At 37.0% G+C, this 15,490-nt stretch overlaps 1 protein-coding gene across 2 annotated transcripts in view; it reads left to right on the top strand.

Annotated features, from left to right (window-relative positions):
• Positions 1-15,490, top strand: part of LOC105641053 (uncharacterized) — a 33,226-nt gene that overhangs the window by 12,552 nt on the left and 5,184 nt on the right. For both annotated transcript variants that reach the window (XM_089721960.1, XM_089721959.1), the window contains 5 exons: positions 8,848-9,720; positions 9,799-9,871; positions 9,953-10,038; positions 10,941-11,060; positions 12,519-12,589. In XM_089721960.1, the coding sequence (XP_089578086.1) occupies positions 8,848-9,720; positions 9,799-9,871; positions 9,953-10,038; positions 10,941-11,060; positions 12,519-12,589 (1,223 nt within the window). The remainder of the gene's footprint in view (positions 1-8,847; positions 9,721-9,798; positions 9,872-9,952; positions 10,039-10,940; positions 11,061-12,518; positions 12,590-15,490) is intronic.

Below are 15,490 nucleotides of genomic sequence, written 5' to 3'. Positions count from 1 at the left end.
CTCTCCCTGAGCAAAAAAGCCTGGCGGTTGCTCCATGTAAACTTCCTCCTGAAGAACGCCATGAATAAAGGCATTCTTAACATCTAGCTAATGTAAAGGCCAATCAAAAGTAGCTGCTAAAGAAATAAACAAACGAACAGAAAACAATTTGGCTACAGGAGAAAAAATGTTTGAGTAATCAAGGCCATAAATTTGTGAATAGCCCTTAGCAACTAAACGAGCCTTGAGACGAGCAACAGACCTATGATGATTCACTTCAACAGTGAAAACCACTTACAACCAATAGCTTTCTTATCTGCCGAGAGAGGCACAAGATCCCAAGTACCAGTAGTATCTAAGGCAGCCATCTCCTTTATCATTGTTGCGCACCAACCAGGATGGGACAAGGCTTGAACAACAGTTTTAGGGGTAGAAACAGAGTCTAGGTTACTTACAAAACAACGAGGTGTAGAAGAAAGATGATCGTAATTGACAAAAGAAGAAATAAGATAGGTAAACTCGCGTTTACCTTTTCGAAGAGCAATGGGAAGGTCAAGGTCTGATTGAGGAGTGGATGGCACAGGCTCAAGCTGAGTAGAGGGAACCAAATCTTCTATTGAAGCGATAGGTGGGGGAAGTGAGTCAAAAGTCTTTGGTCTTCTGGAATAAACTTGTTCAAAACGAGGGCGAGCAGATGCTGGTGCAGGAGCAGGAATAGGAGTAGCAGACGCTGTAGCAGGAGCATGTGCAAGATTAGGAATATGAGCAGGAATAGGAGAGCTAGGAAGTTGCTGTATAGTGTATACTAAAAGCTCATCATCCTCCCCCTCACTCTTATATATAGAAGAAGAAAAAAAGGAGTATTCTCAAAGAATGTGACATCTACAGAAACAAGATAACGGTAAAGATCGGGAGAGGAACAACGGTACCTCTTTTGATGCCGAGAATACCTAAGGAAAATGCAATGAAGGGAATTTGGATCTAATTTGGATAACATCACGAACAAAACAAGTACAACCAAAAATATGAGTTTCAATGGGGAACAGAAGCTTAGAAGGAAACAAGACTCTATAAGGAATTTCACCATTGAACATAGAAGAAGGCATGCGATTGATAAAAAAACATGCAGTAGAAACAGCATCAGCCCAAAAGTGTTTAGGGACCTTCATTTGGAATAGAAGTGCCCTAGCAACCTCAAGAAGATGTCGATTTTTTCTTTCTACAGTTTGAGGAGTATCACCACAAGATGTTTGATGGAGAATACCGTTTTGTGACACCGTTTTGTGACATATATGATTGGAAGGATCTAGATAGATACTCTTTAGCATTATCACTTTGCAGTATGCGAACAAAGGTATTAAATTGAGTTTTAATCTCAGCACAAAAGGAACAAAAAATAGAGAATATCTTAGAACGAGTTTTCAATAAAAATAACCAAGTAACACGAGAATAATCACCCACAAAAGTAACAATGCCTAAATCTAGTTTTAGAAATAACAGGACATGGACCGCAAACATCAGAATGAACCAACTTAAAAGGGGATGAAACTCGTTTATTGACTCTAAGGAATTAAAGCTAATCGATGATGTTTGGCAAATTGACAAGATTCACATTCTAAAACTGATAAAGGCTGAAACTGCGGACACAACTTCTTTAAAGTAGACAATGAAGGATGGCCCGAACGATAATGAACCTCAAGAGGAGATAGAGTACCAGCACAAGCCAGAGTTAACGAAATTTGTTCGTCCAGAAGATGAAGGCCACTAGACTCACGTCCTCTACCAATAATCCGCTTCGTCAAAAGATTCTGGAACACACAATAAGTAGGATAAAATTTAACACAACAGTTCAGTATACGAGTGATTTTGCTAACAGACTAGATTAAACGAAATACGAGGCAAACAGAAAAAGAAGACAAGGGAAGAGATGGGATGGGATTAGCAATGCCAATATACTTGACAGAAGATGTGGACCCATCAGCTAGAGTAACATGACAATTAAATTGTTCAAGTTCTTTTAATGAGGATAAGAGACTAGGGTTACTTGTCATGTGAACTGTGCAACCAGAATCAATGACCTATTCTGATGAGGTAGACATAAGACATGTATTAGGAGTACCGGAATTGGTAGCAGCAACAATTGAGGAATCAACAGACTTAGAAGAACGGTATCTAGAGAGCACAGCATACTCCACATCAGAAATTGTTAGTGTTGTCAGAAGAAGCAACTGCAGAATCTTGAGTGACCATATTTGCCCTTGGCAGCTTATTTATTAGTTTCTTGCAATACCGTTTAGTCTGACCAGGTTCATGGCAATAATGACAAATAATAATGCTCGCCTCCTGATTAATTGTTCCATGACTATGGTTATTTCCCCCTCTTCCTCTGTTTCCTGGCTGTTTAGCTACCTGATTAAGACTCACAAGAGTACTATTTTTCAAAAGGGGAAGGGGTATGAGATCCTTCAGTACGCAATAATCTAGTGAAAGTCTCTTGAAGAGAGGTAATGTCGAAAGAACCCGTGATTTGGCAGTTTCGAAAACCGGATCAAGACCTTCAAGAAAACTCGTCACAACTATTTGTTCTCGCTGAGCCTGTTGAGCGTTAACATGGGGGCTAAAAGGCAATAAAACATTAAGTTCCTCATATATCTTCTTAAATTCCTTGAAATAAGTTGTAAGGGGCTTATCTTGTTGTTTGGCTTGATAAAATCCTTTACAGACTTCATACATACGAGACAGATTATGTTTTCCCGAGTACAAAAATTCAAGATAATCCATCAGCTCCTTAACAAACTCACAATGATTAATTAAACCAATTACCTCACTGTCAATTGAATTCTGAAGCTGTAAAAATAACTAAGCATCCTCTATAAGCCAAATTTGCCTAGCATCTCCTTTAGGTGGATCATTTGTAGAAATTAAAGGAAAAAATATGTTTTATTTCTTCAATTGTGTTATATTTTTCAATCTCTACTCCACTATATATATACAAAAAAAATTGTTCCAATATAGGAAGTAATCTAAATAGAAATAAACCTAAATTAGGAAACACAATCTTTCCACTAATTAGGAATAAACCTAAACTAAGAAACACAATATTTACTTTAATCACAAAGATTTCGACACTCCCCCTTAAGTTGGTGCATAGATATTACTCATGCCCAACTTGCAAACTAAAGGATGAAACAACTTGCTATGTAAAACCTTTGTGAAAACATCAGCTAGTTGCTCTTTTGAAGCTATATAGGAGAAACTTGTAAAACCTTAAACTATCTTCTCTTTTATAAAGTGACGATCAATCTCTATATGCTTAGTTCGATCATGCTGGACTGGATTGTTCATAATACTGATTGCTGTTTTACTATCACAAAATAAGGATATATTTATTGTTTTAACTAACTTTAACTCTTCCATTAATCTGCGCAACCATAGAAGTTCACAGATTTCCTGTGCTATAGCTCTATATTCAACTTCTGCGCTGGACCTTGCAACAACAGCTTGCTTCTTGCTGCTCCATGTGACCAGGTTTCCTCCAACAAAAACAAAAATAACCTGAGGTTGATCTCGTATCATCAAAGGAACCAGCCCAATCCGCATCTGTATAGCCTGTTATTATTAAATAGCCGTGTTTGGAAAATAAAAGTCCTCTACCTGGAGCTGATTTTAAATATCTTAGAATCTGATGCACTGCTTTTAAGTGAGACTCCCGAGGGTCATGCATGTACTGATTCACTAAACTTATAGCATAGGCAATATCTGGTCTAGTATGGGCAAGGTAAATCAATCTCCCGACCAATCTCTGATACCTGCCAACATCAACTGAACTTCCCACTCCAGCTTGAAGCTTATGATTGGCTTCAATAGGTGATTCTGCAAATTTACATCCCAACATACCAGTTTCTTTATTTCTCTGAGAAATAAAAGTCCCTTTTTCTGACCTAGCAACTTCTATCCCAAGGAAATATCTCAACTTTCTCAAATCCTTAATCTCAAACTCCCTAGCTAACAAATTTCTCAAGTTAGTCATTTCTTCTTCATTATTTCCAGTCATCACTATATCATCAACATAAACAATAAGCAATGTGATCTTACCTTCATGATGTTTAATGAACAAAGTATGATCAGCATCGCTCTGAATATACCCAAAAGAAAGCATAGCTTTACTAAACCTTTCGAACCATGCTCTTGGTGATTGTTTCAGCCCATATAATGACTTCTTCAGCTTGCAAACTTTTCCTCTGGTTTTTTCATCATCAAATCTAGGAGGAATCTCCATATACACCTCTTCTTTCAAATCACCATGTAGAAAAGCATTTTTAACATCAAATTGATGTAACTCCTAGTCAAGATTGACTGCACAAGACAACAAAATTCTGATTGTGTTCATCTTGGCTACAGGGGCAAATGTTTCCTGATAATTAACTCCATAGGTCCGATTGAATCCTCTGGCTACCAATCTAGCTTTGTACCTCTCAATTGAACCATTTGCCCTATGTTTAATTGTGAACTCCCATTTACATCCAACTGGCTTTTTTCCTGGTGGAGGAGTTACAATATCCCATGTCTCGTTTTTTGCCAAAGCTCTCATCTACTCAACCATTGCAGCCTTCCATTTTGAGTCCTGTAATACCTCTTGCCAATCCTGCGGTAAAGAAACAGAAGAAACAAACAAAACAAAGGCTCTATAGGAAGGGGACAGAGCATTATAGGATATAAAATGGGAGATGAGATTTTAGTGCATGTTCTAACTCCTTTTCTAAGAGCAATAGGAATATTAAGGTCATTGTCGGAAGGACTAGAATCAAGATTAGGATTAGAATCAACAGGAATTAAAGAAGACTCACCAAGTTCTTGTTCTTCTGTATCTTCAGGGACTGAAATTGGAGAGGACGGTTGATCAGAGGTCTCATGCTCCATGGTTGTATCTGTATTAGTCCGCCATGTGTAGGTTTTCAAATCAGGTCTATCCAATCTTCTTAGAGATTTGGGTGGTTGCTCTCTCTTACTATCTATCTCTATAGGAATCTCCCCCTGGAAAGAAATGTCATCTATCATCTCTTCATATGATATTTCTCCCCCTGAAGAGGTGACTGGGAAGGAAAATAAGATTTAAACTCCCAAAAGGTATCATCCATACTCACAAAGTATTTCCTAAAAGAAGGATGGTAACACTTGTATCCTTTTTGAGTACTAGAGTAACCAACAAACACACACTTTAAGGCTCTAGTCTAATTTGCTTAGACCATTCTGATGAACAAAGCAAACACAACCAAAGACTTTAGGAGATACATTATAAGAGTTTTTCCTTGAAGAACCTTTAATGGAGTTTTAAAATTTAAAGTACGAAGTGGCGTACGATTGATAAGGTAAGCAGCAGTCAAAATAGCATCTCCTAATATGGTTTGGGAAGATTCACAGTGAACATAAGGGACCTAGCTACTTCCAGTAAATGCCGATTTTTCCTTTCCGCTACTCCATTTTGTGCACTAGTACTTACACAACTAGTCTGATGTATAATACCATTAGAATCTAAATAGGTACGAAAAACTGTATTCATGTATTCAGTACCATTATCAGTTCTTAGGATTTTAACATGCTCATCAAACTAAGTACAAATCATTTTATGGAAGTTCTGAAAACACGAAAAAACTTCATTTTTTGTTTTCATCAAATAAACCCACGTCAATCTAGTGCAACAATCAATAAAGGTCACAAACCATCTATAACCAGAGAGAGAGACAGTTTTAGTAGGACCCCAAACATCAGATTAGTCCAGTGAAGTTAGATGGAACAAACTACCTGGCTTGGTCTTGGTCTTGTTTATTATTCATTGAAGCTAGAGGTTTGCAGGGATACCTTGATGGTGGAGCAACTAAACCAGTTTCGACAGATCCGGCCTTTAACAAGTGGAAATCCGAGAATTCTCTTATTATGTCTTGGTTAATAAATTCCATGCAGCCAACTATTTCCCGAGGATATTTGCTTCTTGATACAACTAAGAAGATATGGGATGCTACTTCACAGACGTATTCACAAACTGAAAACTATGCTCAGAGGTATGAATTGCGACAGAAAGTTCATGAAACCAAGCAGGGAGATCTGACTATCGCTCAGTATTTTGCTGAACTTAGTGGGTTATGGCAGGAACTGGATTATTATCAAGACTTTCAAGCAAGATGTACTGATGATGCAACTCAAGTTCAGAAGTTGATTGAAGTAGAATGTGTGTGGGTTTTCAAATTAGGTCCATCCAATCTTCCTAGAGATTTGGGTGGTTGCTTTCTTTTACTATCTATGTCTATAGGAATCTCCCCCTGGAAAGAAATGTCATCCATCACCTCTTCCATCTGATATTTCTCCCCCTGAAGAGGTGACTGGGAAGGAAAATAAGATTCAAACTCCCAAAAGGTAACATCCATACTCACAAAGTATTTCCTAGAAGAAGGATGATAACACTTGTATCCTTTTTGAGTAGTAGAGTAACCAACAACACACTTCAAGACTCTAGAATCTAATTTGCTTAGACCATTCTGATGAACAAAGCAAACACAACCAAAGACTTTAGGAGGTACAATATAAGATTGGATAGACCTGATTTGAAAACCTACACACGTTCTACTTCAATCAACTTCTGAACTTGAGTCGCATCATCAGTACATCTTGCTTGAAAGTCTTGATAATAATCCAGTTCCTGCCATAACCCACTAAGTTTAGCAAAATATTGAGCGATAGTCAGATCTCCCTGCTTGGTTTCATGAACTTTCTGTCACAATTCACACCTCTGAGCATAGTTTCCAGTTTGTGAATACGTCTGTGAAGCAGCATCCCATATCTTCTTAGCTGTATCAAGAAGCAAATATCCTCGGGAAATAGTTGGCTGCATGAAATTTATTAACCAAGACATAATAAGAGAATTCTCGGATTTCCATTTGTTAAAGGCCGGATTTGTCGAAACTGGTTTAGTTGCTCCACCATCAAGGTATCCCTGCAAACCTCTAGCTTCAATGAATAATAAACAAGACTGAGACCAAACCAGATAATTTGTTTCATCTAACTTCACCCGACTAATCTGAAGTGAGGGATTCTCTGAGTGAAAAACCATATCTACCTTCTTTTCGTCAACCATATCTTAAAAAAAAAAAAAAATTTAAACGGCAGTAGCGATAAAAAAAAAAAGGCAGCAGTAGTGGTGGAAAGGAAAAACAAATTCCAAAAAAGGCAAAATTGGTGTTGAAGAACCAGTAGGTATGAGTCGCCACACCGAGTTGAGGTCGCCGGAACAAGAATCGTCTCCGGAAACAGCCGCACGTGCCGGCGTGTGAGGAATAGTCAGAATCTTCTGGAGGCGCGTATGCACATGCGCGTGGTCAGACGACGACGCGGTTTGGACGGAGTGCCATCAGCGGTTGTTCTTCCTGTTGAGACGGGCGGTGACGACCAACTTCCACTTCCAGTGGTGCTGTGTGTATCTCTCAGACCACTTTTCAAATTGAAACCGTTGCTGAAAAATTCACGGCAATGGCTCTGATACCATGTAGAAACTAAAGGAAAGAATATGTTTTATTTCTTTCAATTGTTAATGATATTTGTGTATATTAGATTTTTTGATTTTAAAATTATTCGAACCACCTGGAAAACCGGTTGGAGATTCATCTGGAACTGTTGGTTTTGGAATCATTAAGGGACCGTAACTGGCCGGTTCAAAACCCGAATTGGAATCATTAGTTTCCGATTCCACTCTATTTGGAACTGGAACTATCGGTTTCAGAACCAGAACCGGCAGTTCCGGAATCATGGCCACCCCTAGTTGCATCCTTTGTATGTTATCAATACGTGCATCTTATCTTTCCCATCTATCCTTTATCTCTCCAAACATCACATTCATGTGCTTGAACTATTGTCATATAGCTTGAAGAATAAAAAAATTCATCTTGCATCTCTACATTACTACCTTTGTTGGACATAATGATAAACGGACAAGAATAGAAATAAGTAGTATCAAACAAAAACAAGAAATATGGCAACAACAATTTTCGACTTCAATAAAAGAACAAGAATGAGAACAAGATGATTTAATGTAAAAACATGTAAACATAAAATGAAAAGAAACAAAAATAAATGGAAGCAAACGAAAATAAAATGAAATTAACAGAAAGCAAATGGAAAAAAAAAAGCAAAAGAAAAATAGATAAAACCTTATTTGAGCCAAGGCTTTGATACCTAATGATGTGGAACCCCAATAATTTTGTCTTGATACCCCATAATTAGATTTGATATATAAGCCCTAAATCCTAAATTAGGAACCAGAAATCCTAAAGTAGGAATTTCTGCTTGGATGGAATAACGTATCTTGATCAATATTTAGCTAGTAATATGAAACAAAGATATTAAGGTAAAAGATTGAACACCACAAAGTTTAATTATTTTGATAATTTTGATTAGTTTGATAGCAAGTTCAATGAAGAATCAAAGAGAATTCGCCTCTCTTGAATTCAATTGTATAAAATGGATAAATTGTTCTCTCTATTACAATACTGAAAACTTAGTATTTATAAGTTAAGAAACCTTATAAACTAAATGATAAAGCCCAGTTCAAACAGGCCCAATCATGTTAATTAAAACATAATACTAAATAAAAGGCTCAAGACCCACATGTTTGGATCATATTGATTGGCCTTGGGTCTTCTTTCAAGCCCATTTCTTCACCTGGGAACTTGTAGATCCTTTTGATCACCATATACCTACTGATTTATATCACTTGACATGCATCAAATAGTATCAAAAACTTGGTTGCATCTTGTATTTTGAGTTGATCTCCACCAACTCATGCCTTTTTTTTTTTTTCTAAAATAATTGTTAATTTAGGTTAATGTACTCACTCACATGAATGAAGTGAAGATTCCCAATTGGCAAAGTAAAATTATTGGCAAATTACAAAAACAATATGAAGATGAGGATTTGCATCAGATTTGTGATGGGATCCAGAACGCACCAGGTAAATTTGGAAGGAAACCATGGAAAAGACATCATAAAGATGAGGGTACTGATCCAGAATTATCCGAAAAATTGGATACCATGGAGAGTGACTCCTCACTGGAACGATTATATATACAGGAAATGAAATTTGATGAACAACAAAGTAAATCTCATGAGTTGGGTACTAGGGGATCCTGTAGCATTCAGTTTGCTCAAAAATGTTCTACTTCAACAGAAACTATGGTAACTGAAAATATCAATGAGCAGTTGGCTGGTAGTACAGATGCTAGGGTGCAAAATTCTGACTTTCAGATGCTAGATTCCAGTTCCTTGTGGGACAAAGATAGGAAGAAGATGAATAGTATGATTGAGGAACAGGATGGGTTGAATGGATATTCATCGGAATGTAGTGACCTTGTCAAGGATGACTTGTTATCTGAAAATTTGAAAACAAGCACATCTAATGATCAAGGAGTAGATGAAATCACTGGCATGGAGTTGGAAACAAACTGTTCTAATTCTCTCAATCACCATGATCAATGCCCCAGCCTTGATGTAGCAGGAGAAACAAGGGATTTTGGGTCAGTTGATTTAAATATGAGTACGGCCAGTAAATCTCTTAAAGACAATCACACTGCAAAGCTTCAATATGGTGGTGCTGTTTGGGACATTTTCCGTAGGCAAGATGTACCCAAGCTAATTGAGTACTTGAAGAAGCATCAAAAAGAATTTCGCCATATCAGTAATCTTGCTGTGAACTCTGTGCGTACTTTTCTATCAATACCAATAGAATTATTGTAAGTTGCATCATTTTAAGCCATTGTATTGTGTTTGCTTTAGGTTATTCATCCTATTCATGATCAAACCTTTTACCTAAATGAGAGACATAAAAGGCTGCTGAAGGAGGAGTTCAGTAAGAAATTATTTATCTCAATTATTCATTTTAATTATTTGAAATTTCCATAATCTTGTTTAACCATGAATTCTTGATCAGATGTTGAACCTTGGACGTTTGAGCAACACCTTGGCGAGGCAGTTTTCATTCCAGCAGGATGTCCACATCAAGTTAGAAATAGACAGGTTAGATTTTCTAGCATTCAGTGTGTATATACTTGATGAGCTTGCTTTTCCATTCCATTTCTTGATCTGATTGTCTTTTTATCAAGCCAGGCAACTTTGCAAGTGACATGTTAGGTTCTGGTGATTTCATTTGAAATTTGCCTTTTGGTCTCCATCTTCCATTAGTTTTGGTGATAAATAAAGAAATAAATTGTAAAATTCCAAAAAACATCTTTTATGTCAAAAATAATGTGTAAGTGTAGAAACTCTAAGGGAGAATAAAATCTTCGTGGTCACAATGTGAGGCATTCTTCTTCTAATCGGATAATCACCTATTAGAGAGAATTAAGATAGATGTTTATAGTTTCTTCATCTTAGCAATTATATTTGGCATTGTTAGATATCCGGTTGAAATTAAAGAGGAAAGGTTAAGTTGTTTAGCCATGTGCATAGACTGTTAGAAGCTCTTATAAGGAAAACGGAGCATCTTAGAGGAGACAAGACTAGGAAAGAGAGAGGAAGACTCAAGATGATATGGGAAGAAGTGATTAAGAAAGATCTAGATATGCCAGCTCTTTCTAAAGAACTAATGCAAAACCAAACGGAACAGAAGAACTGGATCCATGTGGCTGACCCCAACTAGCTTGGAATTAAGGCTTAGTTATTGTTGTATGTTAGATATCAGGTCAAAATCAAAGCTACTGATTTTATATACGAGCTTGTTATGCTATCAATAACTTTGTATGGATTTATCTATCATTTTACATTTTAGAACTGACTAACTATATCAAATCAAAATCATGACTAGTCACATGTGATTCACATGTTAATTGGTATCCTTTTGGGTTGTTAGGGAGTTATCTGGATTTTAATGACATATATGTCAATGCTTACTTCCTTTCCTCTTTTTCTTCTTGGTCCAGTCATGCATAAAAGTTGCCCTTGATTTTGTATCCCCTGACAATGTTCAAGAATGCATTCGGTTGACAGAAGAGTTCCGCATGCTTCCAAAGAACCATAGAGCTAAAGAAGACAAATTGGAGGTAAGTATTATGTATTTTTTTTCTACACCCTTCATGACCTTGAATTTGACATTAAAATTAGTTGTCTTTGCATACATATAGAGGATGAGAAATTATAAGTTTAAGATTGTTGTTGTAATTCACTAATTCAGTGCTTTAAGAGTCCTTACTTATATGCTTGGTTGGGTATGGGAGGGGCTATTTCCACATAAATTCTTCCTAAATTCTCTATACAGTATGTAATTATACTGAATTCTGCCATTTATCGTCCTTTCATTCCTCCTTTATCGAACTCTAATGGACTCCCTATTTATATATCTTCCATCTTTTTCTCTATTTTTGAGTGAAGTTATACAACAAAGTTTTTATTACTTATTCTTATTTTTATTACTTATTATTAATATTATTTATTAATTATTTTAATTGTTAATATTTTTAATATAATATTTAATTATTAATTTTTTTTAATATTTAAGGATGCAATTGCACCCTAAAAGTAATTAAAGATGTAATTACAACTTGGTTGATGAATTTAGAGTGCTTAGGATATGAAGGTTGATTTAGGGTGAAATTGAGACTATTTAAAAAGTTTAGAATGAAATTGATTGTTAGGCCTTTTAATTTTGGTCCCTCATTTTTTGACTTTAGGAATTAAAAAAAAAATTATTTCATTTTAAAACTGAAGGATTAATAGAGATTCAAGGTAAAACCTTACAAACTAAAAGTATATACTTCCTCCGTCCCGTTTTGTTTGCTTGTTATTCCTTTTTTAGATGTCCCAAAATATTTGCAAGGTTTCTAAATTTATATATTTAAACAATTGTTTTTGCCATAATAAACTCATATGATTGTTCATTAAATGAAAGCCTTTTATTAATATCTTCATGAGTTAAGGGTAAAAAAAGGCAAAGTAATTTTTGTTAACTAAATCTTTAATATGCGTGTTTTGTTAAACCATGAAAACAAAATGGGACGGAGGAAGTAATATTTTATTGACGGACTGAAGTAGAGTAAAATTAGGAAGTGGGGACCACTTATTTCGGTTTTTAAGAAGAAAGGATTGCCAAATGCTTATTCTCTTGTGACTTCTTTTTTTGTCTCGTGGGGTTGGTGTTGTTATATATTTATCCTTGTTTGGTTATTTTTTATAATGATGTGGCATTAGTAATTTAGGTTTTGGAAATTGCTCAGCTTTTTGGGTTTTCATGGAACACCATTGCAGTTTGTCTTTAATGCTTCTCTGAAGCTTCTATTTTAAGGTGAATATATGCTGTATTGTTTTCTAAGCCGGGACACTCTTACACATTATCATTTATCACTTCCTTAAGGAGATGCTTTTAACGAGTGTTTTGTCTAAATTTTATTATGCTCTCTTTCATTAAATTGGAATAGATATTTATTAGTGCTTTGTGTGCAGTCAATAATGTGCCATTTCTAAAATTGCCTGCACTATGAAACACAATTTCCTTTTCTTAATAGGTAAAGAAGATGACACTGTATGCCGTCAGGGCGGCTGTAAGTGAAGCAAAAAATATGACTTTTGAACTTGAGTAAGATCTTTTTACTCTTGATCTTGTTACCTTGTCAAAATTTATTTGTTCCCTGTTAGAAAGCATAATTGTGGAGGCCAATATATTTTGTTGATATCTGTTTTGCACTTTTGTAAAGCATAATCAGCTTAATCCTTGCAATCTGATGTATATTAGAGCATCATAGTGGAAAGCCGCTGGATTTCAATATTAACCTAATAGCTCTGATATTCTTTGTTGTGCAAAATATAGCAGTCGCAAAGTGATTATTAATTGGGAGAAATGCAGATGAATATATGATGTAGGATGGGTAGAAGGGCTGGCTATTATGGTTGAATTTTGGGTTAATTTGAAAGCTAGAATTAATGAGGACAATTAGGGTTTATAAAAAGGTGGGATTGAGGAGCAAAACTAAAGAAGAAAAGGGGAGTTTATTGGGAGGCTAGAATGGTAGAATACTTAGGTTAACAATTAGGGCTTGTATAGGAATTTGTTGAATAAGCAAAGAAACACAAAGGAAAGCTTGCAAGGCTATTATCATAGTTATTAAAGGTGCAAGGTGCACTAAGAAACAAAGGGTGCTGGAGCGGAGGTGCAAGACATTTATGAGCCCTCTCCTAGAATGTTTTTGTAGATTCCAAAAATTCCTTGGTGGATCAGGTCAAGGATGACTCCGGAAATCCAGGACATGCTCGCTTCTGCTTAAGCATGCGCCTGAGAGAGGTGAGGCAAAAAAGAAATATAAATTTCAAAGAAAGTTAAAGAGTATATACCACATTATTTCTCCACAAAAACACGGTGAGAAATCCATAAATAAATTCAAGGAATTGAATCAATTTAATCAAAAGAACACACCATATTCATAGTAAAATTGTTGGAATACTGGTCGCAAGCAACTTAAGGAATTGGTCTGGTCATATTTTGATAGAGTAAGGAAATAACCAAATAAAAAAAAAATTCAAAGAATTCTAGAATGGGTATGAGAAGAAGAAATCTGTATTTCAATTCAGAGTCAAGTGTTACAGATTACAATCTTCAGATATTAAAAATGAAGAAGAAAGAAAACAGAAACTAGAACAAAAGGGAAAATTCTTGAATCCTACGAATCAAGCCAAGAGCTTGCAGTAGCTCTCCAACAATACAAATGAAAAAGGAATATTTTTTTATCAGACCCTCCTCCTTGCCCTCTGCTGTACTATATACACGATCACCCCCTTGTTTGTAACTGAATTTGGACAAGTGTCCTAATCATTGGTGTGGCTGATGTGTCTCCCTTAATTCCCAAGGTAGCAATCCCCGTGTTGATCTTGGGCCCTTTTTTGGACCTTCTGGAATATACCCTTAACGGCTTAGGCTGAGGTCTATCAATACCAACCGCTTGAGTATGTGCCTTGTCCTCAAGGCTGAATTGAGGAAACTGGCCCGCAATGTCGGACGCATCCATCCATGTGGCCTCTTCCATGGGTCGCCCTTTCCATTTAATCAGGACCTGTCTAATAGCTATATTATCTCTGGTGATGGTTTTGGACAGCACAATCTGCTCTGGTTCAACCATGGGTTCTTCATCAATGGGTAAATTCACAGGAAGATCCGTTATAGGTTTGTGATCTCCTATAACCCTTTTCAGTTGTGACATGTGGAATACGGGGTGTATTCTAGATGTATCTGGCAGCAGGAGTTTATAGGCGACTTTCCCAATTCGACCTATAACTTCTAATGGCCCGTAGTAGCGTGCAGCAAGCTTGGCATGAGGCCGGTTTTGAACTGACATCTGACGATATTGTTGGAGTTTCAGAAAAACTCTATCTCCAACTTGATATTCAACATCTCTGCGGTGTTGATTAGCATATTTCACCATCATTTGCTGTGCGCGGAGGAGGTTGAGTTTTAACTTGCGAAGGATCTCATCTCTACTAAGCAAGTGAGTGGCTACCTCTTCCACTTTGGTTTCCCCCGGAAGAAATTGCTGCACTGTTGGAGGTGGCCTGCCATAGACTACTTCGAATGGTGTGGTGCCAGCTGAGCTTTGGAAGCTTGTGTTGTATGAATACTCGGCCCAACTCACCCATTTGCTCCAAGTATGTGGCTGTTCAGAACAAAAACACCTCAAATAGGCTTCTAGGCTACGGTTCAATACTTCCGTCTGACCATCGGTTTGCGGATGATATGCTGAGCTGAGCTTAAGTTTGGTTCCTTGTAGTCGAAATAGTTCACCCCAAAAGTTGCTAAGAAACAAGGGATCTCGATCACTAACCATGGAATGTGGCAGGCCATGCAGTCTGATGATTTCATTGGCGAAGATGGCAGCCACCTTCTTGGCCATGAAAGGATGCCGGAGTGGAATGAAGTGTGCATACTTGGATAGTCGGTCCACTACCACCATAAGACAATCAAACCCATTGGACTTAGGCAACCCAGTTATGAAATCCAAAGAGATGTCTGCCCATATAAGACTTGGAATTGGAAGGGGTTGGAGTAGACCAGCTGGACTTTGAGCTTCATATTTCTGTTGTTGGCAAGTGAGACATTCAGCCACTTGTTTTTGAACGGTAAGCATCATTCCCTTCCAATAGAAATTCGATGCAATGCGCCTGTATGTTCTATATGCTCCAGAATGGCGCCACCGATTGGAGTAGAATGAAACTCAGAGATCAGCTTAGGAACCCATCGTGAAGCAGCTGGTAGAACTAGACGGCCTTTGAAGAACAACCGACCATGAACCAAACTGTAATGCCTTGGAGGATTTGTTCCTTGCATGGTTGTAAGTATCTCTGTGATGTACAAGTCAGCCATAATTTCCTTGTGTATTTCCTCCCAATCAACCCATTGTGGAATGGAAAGTGAATGGAGGTAGACCTCCTCTTGACTATGAGATAAGGCATTAGCTGCTCCATTTTGTTTGCCTGGTTTATATTCAATCGA

This window comes from Jatropha curcas, chromosome 5 (genome assembly GCF_041381405.1).
Source record: "Jatropha curcas cultivar XTBG-Jc1 chromosome 5, XTBG_Jcur_1.0, whole genome shotgun sequence".
Lineage (NCBI taxonomy): Eukaryota > Viridiplantae > Streptophyta > Magnoliopsida > Malpighiales > Euphorbiaceae > Jatropha > Jatropha curcas.
The sequence above is the reverse complement of the archived record's forward strand: the minus strand, read 5'-3'. Positions and strand labels throughout refer to the sequence as shown.